The sequence below is a fragment of the Anomalospiza imberbis genome, chromosome 5, assembly GCF_031753505.1.
Source record: "Anomalospiza imberbis isolate Cuckoo-Finch-1a 21T00152 chromosome 5, ASM3175350v1, whole genome shotgun sequence".
NCBI classification, from domain to species: domain Eukaryota; kingdom Metazoa; phylum Chordata; class Aves; order Passeriformes; family Viduidae; genus Anomalospiza; species Anomalospiza imberbis.
In genome coordinates this window covers 1,581,758-1,601,470 of record NC_089685.1, presented here as the reverse complement: position 1 = coordinate 1,601,470, position 19,713 = coordinate 1,581,758, and the positions used below count along the sequence as shown (strand labels likewise).

The 19,713-nt window shown below is 48.3% G+C and overlaps 1 protein-coding gene across 1 annotated transcript in view; it reads left to right on the top strand.

Annotated features, from left to right (window-relative positions):
• Positions 1–19,713, top strand: part of LOC137473586 (collagen alpha-1(VII) chain-like) — an 87,043-nt gene that overhangs the window by 50,514 nt on the left and 16,816 nt on the right. The window contains exons 52-69 of the mRNA XM_068189367.1: positions 3,652–3,855; positions 4,662–4,697; positions 5,144–5,188; positions 5,723–5,767; positions 6,158–6,202; positions 6,969–7,004; positions 7,631–7,690; positions 8,285–8,410; positions 9,036–9,107; positions 9,261–9,296; positions 9,643–9,702; positions 10,454–10,498; positions 11,577–11,612; positions 12,202–12,237; positions 13,969–14,025; positions 14,155–14,226; positions 15,585–15,656; positions 16,109–16,144. Coding sequence (XP_068045468.1) covers positions 3,652–3,855; positions 4,662–4,697; positions 5,144–5,188; positions 5,723–5,767; positions 6,158–6,202; positions 6,969–7,004; positions 7,631–7,690; positions 8,285–8,410; positions 9,036–9,107; positions 9,261–9,296; positions 9,643–9,702; positions 10,454–10,498; positions 11,577–11,612; positions 12,202–12,237; positions 13,969–14,025; positions 14,155–14,226; positions 15,585–15,656; positions 16,109–16,144 — 1,119 coding nt within the window. The remainder of the gene's footprint in view (positions 1–3,651; positions 3,856–4,661; positions 4,698–5,143; positions 5,189–5,722; positions 5,768–6,157; positions 6,203–6,968; positions 7,005–7,630; positions 7,691–8,284; positions 8,411–9,035; positions 9,108–9,260; positions 9,297–9,642; positions 9,703–10,453; positions 10,499–11,576; positions 11,613–12,201; positions 12,238–13,968; positions 14,026–14,154; positions 14,227–15,584; positions 15,657–16,108; positions 16,145–19,713) is intronic.

The window sequence follows — 19,713 nt, the reverse complement described above, 5'->3', positions numbered from 1 at the left end:
AGGGATGGACTGGGATGCAAATCCTAATCCTGAGAGTGGCTTCTCCATATCCCTGGAGAACACCAGAGCTCCTGGAATGGGCAGGAGGCTGATGGCAGTGACAGGAATCCCTTGAGAAATATTTTGTTGGTTAATTCCACAATTTTGGGGGCAAAACCAGGATAATCCCATAGATAAAATGGATCCCATCTGGCCCCACCATCCTTGTGTTATTCCAGTTTGGTTGACTGAAGAGTTGATGATTCCCAAGACTTTTAAAACAGGGATAAATGCAGACTCCAAACAGGGAATTTAAAATATGCCTCCTACAAGACGTTTCCTTTTCCTTCCCACTTTCCATGGATAGAGAAATAAATGGATATGGTCTCAGGATATTCCAGGTGCTCTGGAGCATCTGAGTCATTTAAAGAGGAGGATTTTAGGGTCTAGGCAGGAATTTGGGGATTTTCTCTGATCCCTAAAATCCCATTTCCCTCTGTTTTCCTGCCCTCCTGGGCAGAGATTCCCTTCCCAAAACCAGCACTCTCCAGTCTGGACATCCCTGTGGAATTCTTGGAAATACCCAGAGGCAGGACAGCACCAGCTTTAAAAAGCAAAGGGAAAAATCCCTTGGATATTTCCTTGAAGCTGCAGGAACAGCATCAGCAAGGATATTTTTAAGGATGGCAAGACGGGAGTGACTGGAACTGGGGAGATCCTGCTCCAGGAAATCCTGCTCTGGTTTGCCGAGCTCTTCCTTCTGCTCCCGTCCCTTTATCCCTGCCCTGGCTCGTGAAATGAATTCCAGGGATAATAACGGAGCTGGAATCACGACGGCTCAGCAGCCACGAGAGGGCTCCCGGCTCCAGCGGAAAATCCTGGAGTGGGAACTGCGGCTCTGGAGATGCCGGGATGTGCCAAGAGCATCCCTGGGCTCAGCTTTTCCTCCTGGATGCAGCAATTCCCTCTCCTGGGAATGGTCAGCCTGGAGGAACACAGAGGATGGAGCCCAAATCCATCGGTTTTGGAATGGTTTTGGGGGAAAGGGATTTTTAGGATCATCGCATTCCATCCCCCTGCCAGAGGCAGGGACACCTCCCAGTGTCCCAGGCTGCTCCAGCCCCAGGGTCCAGCCTGGCCTTGGACATTGCAGGGATCCAGGGGCAGCCCCAGCTGCTCTGGCAATTCCAGCCCAGCCAGGAATTCCTAATTCCCAAGATCCCATCCATCCCTGCCCTCTGGCAGTGGGAGCCATTCCCTGTGTCCTGTCCCTGTAGGCCTTGTCCCCAGTCCCTCTGCAGCTCTCCTGGAGCCCCTTCAGGCCCTGGAATGTGCTGGAAGCTCTCCCTGGAGCCTTCTCCTCTCCAGGTGAGCACCCCCAGCTCTCCCAGCCTGGCTCCAGAGGAGTTCCAGCCCTGGGAGCAGCTCCATGGATTTCTCTGGATTTGCTCCACCAGCTCCTGATGATCCCCATTCTATCAGGAGCTTTATAAACATAGAACAACTCCCACAAATTTTTTAGGACATTCCAAACTCCCTCAGCAGGATGGGATCTGCATCCCAAGGATGTTTTCCTCACCTGCATTTAGAGTAAAATCCCATTTATCCTCATGAGAAGGGAACAGCAGATTCCAAAGGCAGGGAGGGAGCAGCTCCCACCTCCCGGAGATGCCAAGGAGGGATGGAGCCAGTTTTCCTACCTGTTTTCCCGGAGCAGCAGCAAGAATGACAAATTTTCTCCTGGAACGGCCTGGAGCAGCCCAGAAGCTCCATCCCTGATGAGCAATAACTGGCAGGAGTTAATTGGAAGTAAAGGAACCACTGGGAAGAGCGGGATGAGCCCAAATCCACGTGTCCAGAGCAGGGCTGGATACTGATCCAAGGATGAGCTGCTGCTTCGGGGTTATGGGACCATCCCAAAAATCCCTGCTCCTCCATCCTTGGATTTAAGCTTATTCCTTTCCAGCGTTCATTTGGATAAATCCCCCTCATCTCCATATGGATAAACCCACAATTGCTTCATTTTCTTCCCTGAAATCCTGTCTTTTTTTTTTCCTCTACTTTTCCCTTTCCTTTTTTGCAGGGATACTTTTTTTCCTCTCCCTTTTAATTGGATTTTTCTCTTCCCTCCTATTCTCCCTTCCTTCTCTTTTCCTTCTTTTTTTTTTTTTCCTGCCTACAACAAATAATTCCTCAAGGAAGCAGCAGCCTCCCAATTCTTCATGAAAGTGCCTCATTCCTGGAGCAAGAAACTGCCAAAATTACGGAGGAATTACAGAATTAATGGAGTCTCATCACTCCAGGCAATTTCCCAGTAAATGGGATCCCAGGGAACATTCCAAACCTCAGCCAGGCCTTGGCAACCTCTGGAATCACCTCCACGAGGATCTGTGGAGCATTTTAGAGCCATTCCCAGGGAAATGACCAGTGGTGCCATCCCATGGTGCCACCTCTGGGGGATTTTCCCTCCTTTATCCCAAAAAATCCCACCCTGGATGGGTTCTCCCCATGCCAGCCTGTCCTTCATCCCTCTTTTATCCCTCTTCCCCTCATCCTCTTCCAGTAAAGAATTCCAGTTTCAATTGGCTCAAAATTGTTTTGGTATTTTTTCCCTGGTGAGCCAGAAATTTGCTGGGTTCATTATCCATGAGGTGGAATTATCCCGTGGTTTCTTAAAATCCAGGAAAACAGGATGAACATCCCTGAAAACCCCACCATGCTGCACTCACCAACATTCCCTGGAGTTTAGGATTTATTTTCCCTGCTTAAACCATCTAAAAATCCAGGAGATTATTGGAGGTGAATCCAGATCTTTGTTCCTAAAAAAAGGGAATATCCCTAAATAACTGCACCACATCCTGACTTTTTTTTCTCCTTGTGCTCCTGGAAGATCTCAGGACATTTATGGCAAATAAATTCAAATTTCGCTTTCAGATCCAAATATTCCCCAAATATTTGCCTCAGGAAATAATTCCTGGGAATATTCTCGATAGGAATATTCTCATTTTTCCAATGGATCATTTCCCACTGTTGCTATGGAACAGCAGGAGCAATTTAGGAGCCAGGTCAGGAATTATTTGCTTTCCTTTGTGTGCCTTAAGTATTCCAAATTATCACCGAGGGGACTGATTAACACATGGCCATTAATTGGCATTAATTGATGTTTTATTCCAATTGGATGCTCCAGGTGCAATAAACATGGAGTTGCCTGGGAATGGCTGGAGTAGGGAGGGATTTTTAGTTCCATTTTGGAATATTTTAGGTGGGGTTTTATTGCTTTGAAACAGCCACGGATTTGTGGCCTGGTGATAAACTGGAAAATGGAATTGTGGAATTCTTAAGGTTGTGAAAGATAATTTTAGTTTATTGGTATTAATATTATTATTTTATAATTATAAATTCACGGAATCACGGAATGGGGTGGGAAAGATCCTAAAGCCCATCCAGGGCAGGGACACCTTCCACTATCCCAGGTTGTTCCAAGCCCCATCCAACCTCACCTTGGACACTTCCAGGGATGAGGAATCCACAGTTTCTCTAGGAAACCTTTTCCAGGGCCTCCCCATTCCCTGGGTAAGGAATTTTTTCCTCCTATCCAATCCACTTTTCTCCTCTGTTGGTTTTAAACCATTCTTCGTCCACATATCAGGCGCTGTGTTTCTCTTCCCACAGGAAAATGGGAATTCCGACAATGGCTCCGCGATCCCAAGGCACAGATCCAGGAGATCTCCTGAGCGTGAGGGACACCCCACAAGGATCCCATTCCAGAGCCATCCCTGTGATCCGGGAGGAAGCAGTGCCCCTTCCCTGGAGGTTTCACCACCAGCTCACCCCCCCGGTGCTCCAGGAGCTCGGAAATTCCCGTTGGGATCCACGGTGAGCAATGGAAGTGGATCCCTGTTTTCCCACCTGGGCAAAGACACAATGAATGTGGAAATTTAGGGATAAATATCCATAAATAAAGCAGGAAACAGCTGCTGCAGGATCCATTTTTCATGGACAAACAGATCCTTCTCCATTAATTTATCTACGGAAATGAGGGAACAGAATAATCTGGTTTGTGGGGGAAACAGGACAACTGGAATCCCCTTGGAATGTCGAAGGTGTTTCCCTGTGAGGGTGGGTGGTGATAAACCTGCCCATTCCTGACAAACCTGGACATTCCAGGGATCTTTAACCCAAGATCCCAGAAATGGGTGGGAAAAAATTGATTTTTATAAAATTTAGGAGCAAAAATTCCTATTCCCAGGAGTTAAGGATGGAAAATTCAGGATAATTTTCCCGTAAATAGATTACTTTGAAAGCAGGGAGTGACCCTCACCCTGCATTACCAGGAGGAATGAGCCCATCCACACCTTCTCCAGAAATTCCAGGGTTAAAGTGGGACACCTGTGCCATTGCCAAAAGCTTGGAATTCCTCAGGAATTCCTCAGGAATTCCTTTGTCCTGGCAGCTCCCAGATGTCCCATCCAGGCTGGAGTAGATGGGGAGCCTGGAGGCCACCCCAAATTCAACCAGGAACCCTCCAAAGGATCCTGGTGATCCCTGGAAACCCCCAGCTTCCCTCTGGGATTCCCCACTTCCTTCCTCACACCCCCTTCCTCGGAGGCATCTTTTCCATGGCTCAAGAAAAAGTTTTTCCAGCTGCTCTCACACTTCCCTCTCCTCCTTTTGAATCCAAGGCATATCCAGGCCCTCATCATCCAAGGAGAATTAAGGTACGGAATTCCTCCTGTCCTGCTCTTATCCCAGGGAAGAGGGAGCTGCTCCTTTCTCCCATCCCATCCCATCCCATCCCATCCCATCCCATCCCATGGATCCCATCCCATCCCCTCCCATGGATCCCATGGATCCCATCCCACAGATCCCATCCCATGTATCCCATCCCATCCTATCCCATGGATCCCATGGATCTCCTGAATCCCATCCCATCCTATCCCATAGATCTCATGGATCCCATCTCATCCAATCCCATGGATCCCATCCCACAGATCCCATCCAATAGATCCCATGGATCCCATCCCATCCTATTCCATGGATCTCATGGATCCCATCCCATCCTATCCCATGGATCTCATGGATCCCATACAATCCCATAGATCCCATCCCATCCCATCCCATCCCATGGATCCCATCCCATCCCAGTGCATTTTTTTTCTTGCAGAAGGAGGGAAGTGGCCCAGCAGATCCCTCCTCCCATGGCCCAAAGGTCAGTGTTTTTATCCCACATTTTAATGTGCATTCCCAGGATAATGGTCCATTTTCCCAGAGCTGCCTCACTTTGGAAACTGAGGAATCACAGGAAAGAAGTCAGGAAAATCAAAATGAAATCAACAGTTTTGCCATTGGTGATGAGCAGAAATTCCAGGATGGAATCTTTCACAGCTGATTCAAACATGGGATTTGTGTTTTGGGAATTCTCAATCAGTTTGGGATTCCTCCTGTCTCCTTCAAATTCATGGAATTCTGTAACACCCACAGTATCCTGGGATAGGGGAGCCCTGTTTTTTTTTTCCTTTGCTCCAGGATTTGTGCTTTTTCTTCTGCATCCCCACTGCACAGGAGAATTCCCAATCCCTTGTGGGAAAGCGAGTGCTGGAAATCAGGGATTCCTCCATGGATATTTGCCAAAAACTGCAGCAGCAATGTGGGCAGCACCCACCTGCTGCAAAGAGGGAAGGGAAAATTCCTTGGAAGAGTGAATTTTTGGGATTGATTTTTTTGGGGATTGGTTGTTTTCCAGGGAGAAATGGGAGCTCCTGGATCCCGTGGAGACAAAGGAGAAAAGGTAGGGATGGAGTTTTCCAGCCTGATCCTTCGAAACCAGAATTCCCTGTGCTGAGAGGGTCTGGAAAGGGAAAGACAGTTGGGAATATGCTCATGGAGAGGACAGTCAGGTCCAATGGAAACTGGGATTGGCACATTCCCACCTTTATCCCCAAACCTTCCTGGGGGTTTTGTTCCCAAATTCCAGCAGTTTTTCCACACTTCTGCCATGCTCAGGGGGAAATACAAAATGTGAAGGTTGGATTTAGTGATTTTTGGGGAATTTTCCAACCGAAATGATGGAATTATTCTATCCTATGATTCCAAAAATTGAAGCAGTGCGAAGAGAGAAGGCAAAGTTCCTAGGAATAATGAATTTTTGGGATTGAAGGGGTTGCCGGCTGTTTTCCAGGGAGAAATGGGAGCTCCTGGAGCCCGTGGAGACAAAGGGGAAAAGGTAGGGATGGGGTTTTCCAGCCTGATCCTTTGAAATTCCAGCAGTTTCCCCCACATCTGCCACGCTCAGGAGGAAATAAGGAATTTAAAGGTTGGATTTAGTGATTTTTGAGGAATTTTCCAGCCTAAATGATGGAATTATTGGGTTCCATAATGCCAAAAATTCAAGGGGGGTCCCCAATGTTCATTTTCTGCTGGATAAGAGAACTAAAGGATGGGATGGACAAGGAAATTCCAGCCCTGGCACGAGGGTAGGGATGGAAAAAATGCTACAAAAAACCTCATTTCATGGACACTTTGGGCAGTGAAAATTTTTATTATTTATAAATAATTAGACAAAAATGTCCTCATCAGAATTATTTATTATGGAGAAGCTGAAACTCCCAGGATAGGACAGAACAGTGCATGATACCGAAGTAACTAAATTAATTTAAATTAATTATTTCGGTGTTTGACAAGAAATAAATTATTTAAAGCAATTATCTTAAAAACAATTAATTATTCTTTTATAATATTTATTATTTATTTTTAAGCAATTACCTTAAAATTAGCCAAAAACCTCAATAATTGAAGTAGAGGTAGATGTCACTCACCCAGACAACGACCTGAGAGGGGCATTTGATGTCCCCGCTCATCCCATCACTGAATTCCTTGGAATAAGGGCGTTTTCCGAGTTTTTCCCCCACATTCCAGGCAGAGAATCCCTGGAAATATCTTGCTCAGGGGTGACAATTCCATGACCTCGGAATCCTCTCTTTATTCCCCAGGGCACCAAAGGAGACCAAGGGGAAGAAGGTCAAAAGGTAAAGGACAAAGCTGGTGCCAGCCAGGGGTGACTTTTCCACCTTTTCTCATATCCCAACTTCCCGCCTCGGGATCAGCGTCCAGGTCACCTCCTGAGGTGTGGCTGGGGGACCAGGAGGAGATTCCAGGAGGATCACATGGACAGGACACCTTGGGAATGAGTAATGCCAGGGAATGAGTCTGACCCAGAATCCTGGGATAACATTCCTGGGGATATTCCAGGAGGATCACATGGACAGGACACCTTGGGAATGAGTAATGCCAGGGAATGAGTCTGACCCAGAATCCTGGGATAACATTCCCGGAGATATTCCAGGAGGACCACATGGACAGGACACCTTGGGAATGAGTCATGATTTCCAGGGAATGTATCTGACCCATAGTCCTGGGATAATATTCCCAGGAACATTCCAGCTCCCTCTTTTCCAGAGCTGATTCCCGGGAGTTTTGTCCCTCCAGCTCAGATCATCCAGAGGAGGTGAGGGCTCTGCAGGAACCCTCAGAATGGGATCAGCTCTGTGGGATTTCAGCTGGATCTCCACGGAGCAGCACGAACCAAACTCTCCCTGTGCTGGCTTTACAGTGGAAGGAGAATTCCTGATTTTTCCCAACTATTTTTTCACAGGGAGAACCAGGAATTGGGTTCAGAGGGCCTGTTGGCCAGGCTGGGCCACCTGGATTTAAGGTAAGGTTGAATCTCACTTGGAATTTTTTTTTTCCCTGGGTTTTTCCTCTTTGACATCCTGGTTTTCCACTGCTGGGTATGAAGCATGGAAGTGGCTGCAAAGAGAAAGCACCAAAATCATCCTGGAAAGAAAGAAGGATTTGGGATAGATTTATCCTCCTCCAGAATCATCCTGGCCATTCCAGAGGGAGGGCCTGAGGATAAATATGGAACCATAGAAGGGTTTGGGCTGACCCCTCTGCAATCAGCAGGGACATCCTCAGGCTGGGAAAAGAATTACAGGGAATTGTGGGCTCAGCAGGAATGAGTTCCAGGGATCCCTGGAATATTTGAATTCACCACAGGAGCTAAAGGCTCTGTCCTTATTTAGCCGTGGAAAAGCCCTTTTGTCACCAAAACTTGGGAAGAAAAGACATCCCGAAGTTTGGTGACAATTTATCTGGCCCTTGGATATCCTCATGGATCAGGACTGGAAGTGGTGTCCCAAATTCCACACACACTGGTCATGGGAATTCAAGGAGACATCCCAGACTTTCTCCAGGACCTCCAGCAAATCCCACCCAATGTCCCAATTCCTTGTGATTCCCTCACCAGGGTGAGCCAGGGGCCCCGGGACCTCGAGGAGCTCAGGGCATCCAAGGAATTCGCGGCAACGCCGGCACTCCCGGATCCCAGGGGGACAGAGGGGCTCCAGGTGTGCCCGGAATTCCGGGACAGAAGGTGAGGGGACACCATGGGTTGTGTTTGTCACCTCAAGGTGACCACAATGAGCAAATTGCCCATGCCAGGTGGCTCCTGTGGGCCAAACCCCCACAACTCCAGGTCTTCCTGAGCCTGGAGGTTGTCAGGGAAGTGGGGAAAAAGATCCCTGTTGGAAAAGGAAAGGTCTGGGAATGATTAGAATGATGGGATGATCCTCAGGTTCCAAATGAAAACAGGGAAGCTCCCAGGAAGTTGTTCTTCCTGGGAATTTAATGGTGTGGCTGGAGGAGAGGACTGGGAAGGAGTAGCAGCTGGAATGCTGGGATCATTAATCCCTGGGAATAGAGGGAGAAATCCCAGAATCCCAGGATCACTGAGATTGGGAAAGCCCTCTAAGGTCATGGGGTCCAGCTGTGCCAAATCCCCAGTGAGTGTCACCTCCAGGAATTCCTTGGACACCTCCAGGGATGGGGACTCCAAACCTCCCTGGGCAGCCCCTGCCAAGGCCTGACCTCCCTTTCCATGAGGAAATTCCTGCCAGTGCAAGGAACACTCAGATCCATGCTCCTGCTTTTGTCTGGATCAGGGAAATTGGGACCTTTCCCATCCGTGTGTTCTCCTCTCAAAGGCTTTTGTTTTCCAGGGGGAACGTGGGAGGAGAGGCCGGAGTGGATCTCCTGGGCCCATGGGACCGTCGGGATTCCCAGGAAAAGAGGTGGATTTGTACATATTCCCTGTGCCTTTTTGGCGGGATGGATGAGGGAACTGGGCTGGATGGGCTTCAGTCCTCTGAGAATGTTGGGATAGGAGAGCACTGAGCACTTCCAAAGCAAATCCTCCCTTTTATTTTGTTCTCCTTGTCCTACAGGGAATTCCTGGGACACCTGGACCCAAAGGCAACAAGGTCAGTGCCACCCTCCCTGGAAAGTCATGAGCAGAAATCCTGGGATGGGAATGGGACAAATCCCTGCCTTCTCCTGGCTCCTCATCCCTGACCCCATCCTACTCCATCCCATTCTACCCTCACTCCCTTCCTCCCATGGTTTCTGGAGCACCCTCCAGAGAGAATAGCAGAAAATCCATGGAATTGAGTCTCCTGAGTCTTTCTGGGATTTCAGTCCTGGCCAAACTAATCAGGAATTTTATGGTTCCCTGTATTGTATAATCCCTGTATTCCAATCAGGAATTGTATGGTTCCCCATGGGGTTTCCCTGCTCCCGGTGACACCTCTGGAATTCTCTGCTTTCCAGGGAGAAGTTGGCGTTGGAGCTGCTGGTCCAAGAGGTCCCCATGGATTCCCTGGCCCTCGGGTAGGTCTGTCCATAAATATTCCAGGCTTGGATTCCTGCAGCCTACAGCCCCCTTTGGAGGCAGCTTTAGCCATCACCTCCCTCCCACCCATCCCAGAAATTCCTGAAGGGTTTCAGGCAGCAAAATTCCCTTTTCATCCTATCCCTGAGAAGTTTTGGTCTCATTCCGACAAAGACGGAGTCGGAATCGGAGGCCGTGTTTAAATTTGCTGCTCCTGTGGCTGTCCCACAAATAAATCGGGATTTTATGGCCCCATCCATCGGGACAAACTCCCCACCTGCTTTGGGATGAGGCCCCCGAGGCAAAACAGTCCCTGGAAATGTCAACAGCTGTGGGTAAACCTTGCTGGAGCTTCATTATCCAAAGGAAATGATGGAATAATGTTTCTGCTCTTCTGACTCCAGCATAAATCTAAATCCCAGGATCTCAGGTTGTGTTGGCTTCATATGGGAGACCTAAATTTGGCCTCAATTATTTGGAATTTGGGCAGTTCCTGACGTTTAAAGGCAGGTCCTCTAGGGTCAACTCAAGGAGGTCATAAAAGGCCTCCATGGACCCTCCAGGGCAGCTCTCATCCCAATCCATAAGAACACCCAGCACCTAATCCTGATGGAGGGATAAAGAGGTTGGACAAGTCCTCTGGAGACAGGGAATTCTGCCGGCCCCATTCCCAGCAGGATGGTTTGTGGGTTTGGGATTCCCTGTGTGCCTCATTCCTCGTTGCTATCCCTGCCCCTCTGCGTCCCCCAGGGTGACGAGGGCATCGTGGGAATGCGGGGTCCCCCTGGAATGATGGTGAGTGTTCCGATATTCCCAGAAAACCATGGATCCACGGCTGGCAGAATCCCCACGAGCCATGAGAGAAATACAAGGGGATTCTTCCAGTGGGAAATAGAGACTTGGGAACCTGAATTCCAGTGGGATGGGGGAGCGGAAATCCTGTGAATTCCTTACTGTCCTTATCCTTTTGGGTGGCTCATCCCAAGGTTTGGAAGCCCTCCTGGAATTTCAATCCCTCCTTGCTGTTGTCAGGTCTGCGGGAATTTCAGGAATTTCACGGCAGGAATTTCAGATTCTTGTTCCACTGGGGGGGGGCTGAGATGGGGGAGACACAAATAGCAGAGGGAATTTGGATAAACTCATTATTATTTATTAATTATTATTTATTAGGCTGTTATTTTTCATGGAATGAAAGGAAGAGAATTTTTTTATAAGGACATGGAGCAATAGGAAATGGGGGAATGGCTTTGAACTGGAATAGGGCAGGGATAAATGGGATATTAGGAAGAAATTCTTCCCTGTGAGGCTGGGGAGGCCCCGGCACAGAATTCCCAGAAAAATTGTGGCTGCCCCATCCCTGGAAGTGTCCAAGGCCAGGTTGGACGAGGCTTGGAACACCCTGGGATAGTGGAAGGTGTCCCTGCAGATGGAAATTCCCATCTTCCTGCATATTCCCGGGAATTTAGCAAAAAGGGGTGACCACGATGGCTTTTCACCTCCCCAAATGCGCTTCCCATCCTGCCTTGGCCTCCACGGGATCTGGAGATCCCCATCAAGAATCCACCTCCACCTTGGAGGAACCTCTTGGAGCAACCCGGCTTTTCATTGATGTTGAGGGTCCAAAAATCCCAGCGGGATTCTCAAAATGAGGGAATTTGGCTGAATTTATCCACCTGCCAGGAGATCCCGGTGGTGCACAGAGGATTAAAGTAGGAGCTCTTGTGCTGGTTCTTCCAGTGCATTTTCCATGCTGGAGCCCATCCCTGGAAGCAGCTCTGCCTTTGGTTGGAGGCTGCTCTTTCCCAACTTTCCTGCCTTCACACTTTCCTCCTGTTTTTGTGGATCCTTACGTATTTTTAATGTGTTTTTCCAGGGTCCAAAAGGCTTCCCAGGCATGAAAGGCCAAAGAGTAAGAACTGATCTTATCTACAAAACTTATCTGCAACTCTTATCTTATCTGCAACTCTTATCTTATCTGCAGTTCTTATCTTCACATTGTTCCCTGGTGTTGTGGGCAGCAGCTGCCCTTTTAAAACAGTGGGAATAATCCCAGGATCTCCTGGGAATGGACTGGGAGAGCCCCTGGGTCAGCCTTGTGTGCTCTGCACTCCAGCTCCTATTCCATACGGATTCCTTTAAAAGATTTGAGAGATAAATTTGGGAAATCCTTCATTTTTAGGATGCCATCATCCCACCCCTGCGGGATGGAGGTGCTGAATCCCATTGGGATGGGAAATCCAGCAGCAATCCCACATTGTGCTGAGCATGGAGTCAGGAAAACCATCTCAGTCCTCTGGGGTTTTATTCATTGTCAGTGCCATAAATGTGGGGTTTGCACATCATTTCATGGCGAGCTGAGGGTTTTCCAGAGTGTCCAGAGGATCTGACTTCCAGCTCCAGGAGGTTTTAGTGGCTTGGAGTGGGAATCAATGGCCTGAGCAACACAAGAGGCAATAAAAAGGGAATAATTCACCTTTTTTTTTTTTTCCTGTTTTTAGGGTGACCGGGGACTTGTGGGACCAAAGGGAGAACGAGTAAGGACATCCCATATTTTTTGGGGTTTTCCTTTCACTGTGTGGCTCCCAGAAAAGCCTGGATCCATCCTTTCCTTGTTGTGCCTATGAAATTAAGAGGCAATACCTGGATTCTCCCCCTCCTTTTAGGAGGTCTCCACCAGTTTAAATCAATTTTTTTGATTCCATCTTCACCCTGGAAAAATCTCTCGGAGCTGAGATTGTGGGATGGATTTGATGGGATCCTACAAAGCACAACAATTAAAAAAAAAAAAAAAAGAAAAAGAAAGTAATTTTGGGAACGATTTGCTGGGGCACAAAAATCCTGAATTAAGAGAGAAAGAAAATTCCCCGTGATTTTTGGAATGAGCAGCTGACCCCAAAGCCAACCCTAATTTCCAACAGCCCGAGCTGGCTCCTGACAGGTAATGGGAAAATAACTCCTCAAGTGCTCCTGGAAAATGCTCAGAAACTGCTGAACTCGTGCCCGGCGTTTTGTTAAGTCCCTTCCTGGCCGGAATGGCTCTTTGGAAAATGAGGTTTTGGAAAAGCTCCGTGATGATGCCGCCTTTGAGTCACGCAATATTCCGTGATTAAGGCCCATTTGTCTCTGAGGAAGCTCCTCTGGAAAGGAACTCACCCTGGAGACCAATCAATTCTTAATTTGCTTTGTGAGGAGGCCTCGGAACTCTTCCCAAGCCGAAGGAATGTGGGATGAGTTTTCCAAAGGATGCCTTCGTAAAAGATGAGGTGGAATCGAAGATAAAATGGGAGCCGGAGGGAAAAATGGCTTGGGTTTGTCCCACCTGATTGCAGGTTAATTTTCCATCTCATTCTCCCTGGATCGATGCGGGAATAACTCCATGGATCCCAGGGTTGGATTAAACTGCAGGATTTTTAGTCTCCCTTCTATTCCCAAAATTTGTTGGGCTCCATCCTGCCTCCGTCAGAGAACTGGAAAGCAGGAATGTGTATGAAACCAGAATTCAGGCAGGGTCCTGTGGAGAGGGTTGGACAGAGTCCAAAAAATGCCGTATTTTTGGGAATATTGACGGATGTGGAGCTAGTAAAACCCCAGCAAGGCAGAATCACCCAGATTGGGAATATTTGCACTGAAGGGAGTTGAGTGAAGGGAATTTTTTCTGAAGGGAACCCAGCTGCCCACCTTTGGAGACACAACCATCTCTTCTCCAGAGCAGAGACATTCCTTGGAATAACCGGGATTCCACTCCCTGAGGCACGGATGTGTCCGTGGGGTTCCTGTGTCCCTGTGGCTCCCAGGGGTGACACTTTGGGGTGTCACCTCCCAAAACCTCCCTCTAAGGGGTGACCTTGGTGCCATTCCTCAGCTCTGGCTGCATCCATAAACCAGGACACCACGGACAGCTCCATTCCCTATCCTGCCGGTGGCCGCTTCCCACCGCTGGGAAGAGCTGGAAATCCCGACCCCCTGAGTGACAAAGCCATGGGTCACTCACGGAATCTGTCCCAGCACTGGGATCAGGGAATGATCCCGTTGTCCATTTCCATCCTGGAGAAATGCGCTGGGATAACGCCAGCAGGCTCCAACATTTTTAGGGAGAGGAGGTCACTGGGAAACCTCAGGATTTGGGATTTTCTGGGCACGTTCATGATCCAGCTTCTAATTAAGGGTGATTAACCCTAACAATTAATGTCATTTTTAATCACTGCATTCCCAGTGGGATCCATCACCTCCTGGTGGATCCCTTTCCCTGTTTCTCCTTTCTCCAGGGTGAATCCATGACAATTTCTGGACCCCAGGGCTACAAAGGCACCAAAGGAGATCCCGTAAGTTTGGCTTTCCGAACTGTCCCTTCCCTGCTTGGGATCAGTGCTGGGAAGCAGCACTTGGATCCAGCTGGATCCTTCCAGGAGGTGAAATAATTCAAATCCACCAATCCCTGGTTTTCCTTTCAGGGTGAGCAGGGACTGCCAGGTTTTGATGGAGACAAAGGCGAGAAGGGAGAGGACGGACCCGTAGGAGAAAAGGTGGGAATTTCCCAAAGCCTGTGAGGAAGAGACTGAGGGTGGTAAACAGAATTCCCAGAAAAATTATGGATGACCCTGGATCCTTGGAAGTACACAAGGCCAGGTTGGGCAAGGCTTGGAGCAACCTGGGATCATGGAGGGTGTCCCACGGCCAGGATTGGAACTGGGTGATCTTTAAAGTCACTTCCATCCCATACCATCCTGGGATTCTCCGGTCTCTGCTGGAAAACACAGCTACACCCAACTCTGGCACGGACAGGGAGAGGAGGGGGCTGGGGAGGGGGACCCCAAACACATCCCATTTCTCAGGTGTCCCACTGGGAAAAGCGACCATTCTATTCCCACATCCCCCTCTCCCTCCAGGAGCCGTCCCTGCTCCTGGAGCCTCTGGAATGCTCTTGGTAAGGCTTGGATGGCTCCTGTGTCCCTGTTGTGTCCCCTGGGTGGTGGCAGAGCTCCTCCCTCTCCCTCTGCTCCCCAGGAGCTCATCCCAGGTCCCAACCCAGCCCTGTTTTCCTGGGAGGAATCATGGAATTCTCCCACTCCCAGCTGAGTCACAGCTCCCGTCTCCGTGTGCTACTCATCCCAATTTCCATCTCACGGAAATGGCTTTGGCCTCACAAGCCTGACCCAGGACTGAATAAATTGAAGTTCCTACAGCAACAGTGACACATCCAGCTCCTGTTATTTCCCATGGGAAGCTGGATCCCGGTGTAGTCCGGGTGGGAATTGCCTGATCCAAGGTGGGCATGTCCCTTGGGAAGAGGCAGATCCTGACCTTTTCTGATCCCGCTGCTCAGGTCCCCAAAGTGAAGGAAACTCTTGGAGATTCTCCCATGTTTTTTAAAGTCGGATAAAATTCCATGTATTTCATGCATCCGATTGGACTCTGATGAAAAATCTGCCAGAAAAATTAATCCATAAAAATAACCCATTAAATACTCCAGAAAAAAAAAATAATCCATGAAAAATAATCCATAAAATAACACACAAACATCTCCTCTTGGATAAATACCTGGATGACTTTGGAGAGTGGAATCTCCAGCCCCAGTGAGCCCAGCAGGGTCTTCTCCTGGATTTTTGGCAGAGATACGGCTCATCCCGAGGATCCAAACCCCCTTCCTTCCTGCCTCTTCTCCTTCAATCCCCACCACTGGACAAGGAATCTTTTCCATAACAATTCCCAGAGGTTCCTGCCAAGTCCTGGCACTGGTGGGTTTATTCCCGACCCCTGGGATGGAATTTTGATATGGAAATGGTGCTTTTGGTCATCTTCATTATCTCCATGGGTTTTTCCATGAATAAATTCCAGAGAGTAGGTGCTCACAATGTATTTAACAGGGATTTTAACATTTTAGGGAATCAAAGGGGAAGCTGGATCCAAGGGAATGATGGGACTTTTTGGGAGCAGAGGACCCGTGGGACAGAAGGTGAGCTCCAAACTTAAGGCATCTCCTGCCAGGACTGAGGTGGAAAATCCCATGGGATATAATCCCTCATTCCCTCCCCAAAATTGCTGATTGGAATGATTGAAGCTCTGGAAAAGCAGAAGCAGCTGCACTTTTCCAGGAAAATCCTGAAGATTTTAAAGGAGCAGAGCGCTCTGGGAGGTTTTCCAGGCTAGAATGGTCACTAAGGAGTTGCTGGAATGTCAATAATCCGGGAGGGAGGTGAGAGATGTTCTCCAAGCTCCATTTAGAGCCTGTGGAATCCATTGTTTTCCAGCTGGGATATTTGGGATATCCCACTGTCCTTCCAGCTGCTGTTGTAAGGAGCTCCTCAAAGCTCTCCTTGTCCCTTTTCCAGAATTCCTACAGCATTCCCCATTTCCAGAGGGATCTCAGCTCTTCCCCAGGGTAACTCATCCCTGCTTTCCTTGCAGGGGGAGCCAGGAGAACCAAGCTCGCCGGGATCTTCCGTGAGTCGGAAAACGTTTCCCTGCCTTCCCAAATTCTGGGTGTAAAGAAGGGCCCTGGTCCTCTCCCAGGCCAGGAATTTGGGAAGGGGTGGGAAGAGGCCATGGGAACTCGGAGCTGCTCCCCAAAGTCCGTGTTCCAAGAGGTTTTACTGGAAAACCAGCATGGATATGAGGGATCCAGCCAGAGGTTTGGGGTTATGGCCTGTGGAAGAAATTCCTCTCTATGAGGTTCTGGCTGCCCTGGCACAGAATTCCCAGGAAATTATGGATGCCCCATCCCTGGAAGTGTCCAAGGCCAGGTTTGACAGGGCTTGGAGCAGCCTGAGATAGGGGAAGGTGTCCCTGCCCTCGGGATTGGAAGTGGATGGGCTTTGAGGTCCCTTCCCACCCAAACCATTCTGTGATTCCATCATTTTGCGTTAAGGAACACAAGAAAAACACATTTATTTAATGTTTTTCATGCCTTTGTTGTATTCACCCCAAGTGGAAAAGTCTCCAAGCTGCAAAGACTCTCAGAATTGTGGAATCATGGAACATTTGGAGTTGGAAAGAACCCACCAGGATCATTGAGTCCAGCTCTTAAATTAAGGGCCCAAACTCCAAATTTCCGAGGCTCTCCAAAGAAATAAGTCCCCCTTGCTTCCTGGTCACAGCCACGGAATTATTGACAGGCCTCGAATCCCGAGTGGGAATTGCTCCCTGAGGAAAAGGCCCTCATCCAATTAGTTATTTTATTTATTATTATTATTATTAATTGTAAACAATCTTCTGAGCACTTGGCCAAAGCCTCGAGGCCGGAACATGCTGCAAGACTTGGGATCAGCACTGCTAGGTGCTGGATTGAGGATATTTATGGGATTGTTTTGTAGGGAACACCTGAATCCATGGGGTGAATCCATCCAGGAACAGAGCAAAGTTTGCTGAGTGCAAAGGGATTCCCAGCATCCTGTTTTTCCCTGGATTTTAGGGATAATAACTCCCACAGAGTGGTGACCTGCCATCCACCATCTGAGCAAAGCAAAGGAATCTTCCTTTTGGAAATACCCTGGGATTCTGCTGGTGCACACAAAGCTGGGATTTGATCCCTCACCACATTCCCAAAATTGCAAAAGCCAGATCCGAGCTGGGACACTGCTGGAAGATCCATGATAAATTCTGGAATTCATCCCACCTGGGGCTACCTCTGCCAGGTTCACTTCCCACTGGTTTTATTGGAAAATTTAGGGAATTCTCACCCATCATCCCCATCCATTCAGGCACCTGAGGGAGGATCTTGATGGGAATTAAGCTCCCACTTCATTTCCTAAGTGCCCCCACTTTGATTATTCCTTCCCTGAGTTATTCTCGAGCTGTCCATCATTCCCCAAATCCTCTTTCCCCCTTTTCCCAAGGACAGAACTCCCATCCTGCCTGGATCCAACACCAAATCTTCCAGGCAAAGCCTCATGCTCCTCATTTTCCTTCATTTCCCTCTAATCCCATCTTTTATTCCCACAAATTGCCAACAATTGCTGCTCCTGCTGAATTCCCTGGCAGTGATTTCGGCACCCTCATCCATTTACTCTCCCAATTTTCTGATCCATGGAAGTTCCCAACCGAGCTGACAGCATTTGTGTCTTCTCCCTGCAATTATTCCTCGGAAAATTTCAATGGATCCACCTGACTTCACACACAGGTTTAGTTTTGATATTCCAGGCGCCTCCTCCTCCTTTCCCCTCTTTTCTAAAAGCTCTGCTCCCTTTTTATTTTGCCGTTCCTGCCTCTCTTCCCTCTTTTATGTTCCAATTGCTGCTTTTTATTCCCATTAACTCGTCATTTGGATCATGGACTCAAGCTTCCAGCTCCTCTCTTTTATTCCCTGTGATTGTGCACTAAAATAACGATGGGTTAACCCGTTATTCTCCCCAAAACTCTGATTTTTAATGCTCTTTTCTCTCTTTCTTGCTCCCTGTTTTTGGTTTTCCAGGGATTCTGAATCCCTGGACTCTGGAGGGCACCAGACTCAGAGCTCAGCAGGAGTGGGAATGGTTTATAAGCAGGAGTTTGAGTTTATGGTGGATATTCAGTTTCCCAGGAAAACTGGGATCACACAGAATCCTAAAATGCTAAAGGCTGGATCATTCCCTTCCAGATCCTCTCCTTCCAAACCCCCTGCCAAGGGAAATTTTCCACTAAACCAGGCAAGCCCCACCCCAAACACCAAATTTTTGGAGGGGGGGTGGGGAAAGGAGCTCAAAACTGCAGCAAGCAATCCTGCCCAGATCCCAGCAGGGAAGGGCTGAAACCACGGCTGGAGCTCCGAGCTGGAGATTCCATTTGCATCATCCCATCAAATATTGAGGAGCAGGAGCCCAGGAGGTGGAAAACCTTTTAAGGGAAGTTTGGGAATTCATCCTCCTTTTGATGTGTGCCTTCAAACGGCTCCATCCTTTCGGGGGAGCATCCCGATGGATTCCAGCCTTTCCCAGGGTGTCCCTGCTCATTCCCAGCTCCTCCCTGGCTCCTCCCTGCCTCCAGCCCAGAGCTCCGCGGGAATTTTTGCCTGGAAGCGGAGGATCCAAGCTTTCTCTGCGTCACAGGGTTGGTGACTCAGCCTCTCTGCGTGGACCCGGAGCGTTGGCAGTTCAATTCCAGCAACGTTTTAATCCCAAATCCAAAGAGCCGGAGCCATTTCCAGTATTCCCGCAGTAATTGCCTTTAAATTGCCGTTTAAATTTTAATTTACTCCCATTTATTGTCCAGCCTTGACTTCCCTGGCACGACACTGGGATGGAAATCCAAGGGAACAAATTTTCATTTGGCTTCTTCGCATTTTCTTTTTTTTTTTTTTTTTTTTTCCCTCTTTTTTTTTTTCCTCTTTTAATTCCTCCTGTCCCATCTTTTCCCTGTCCTGGGAAAGCATCACCTCCATGACCTTCTTCCCTTTCAGGCCATGTCCAATCCCAATTTTAAACCTTCCAATCCATATTCCAAAATCTCTCCAGCCCAGGATAAGCAGGCAACCACTTTCAGAGAGATTAAACCCAGGTCTAAATCTTATTTGTTTCCTGGACTAAGTAGGCCAGGCTTAGACCCGGCTTTCCAGCACATCCTTATGATTTTAACATTCCAATCCATATTCCAAAGTCTCTCCAGCCCAGGATAAGCAGGAAACCACTAATGGAGAGATAAAACCCGGCTCTAAATCTTATTTATGTTGCCTGGACTAAGTAGGCCAGGCTTAGACCCAGCTTTCCTTCAGCATATCCTTAAGTGAGCTTAACTTTTCCTCAAACCATCTGGGATTCTCTCAGGACAAGAAGGATCTCATGGAAAGCAGGAAGATGAGTTGGACAGGAAAACATGGACAACCTGGCACTGGAGATATTTGGGATAATGAAGAGAAATAGTAAAGCTGATTAGGAGAACTCTCATTAATGTCAGGCTTTTTAGTGCACCGAAAGAAGCTTTTTGACCCATTCCTGGTCGGATCCCAGCTCCCAGCTCCTTCAAAACTCCAGGCACTTGAAGGTATTCTGGATTTGTGGGATTTAACCATCACACAAATGGTTTATTACCCTCCAATCTGT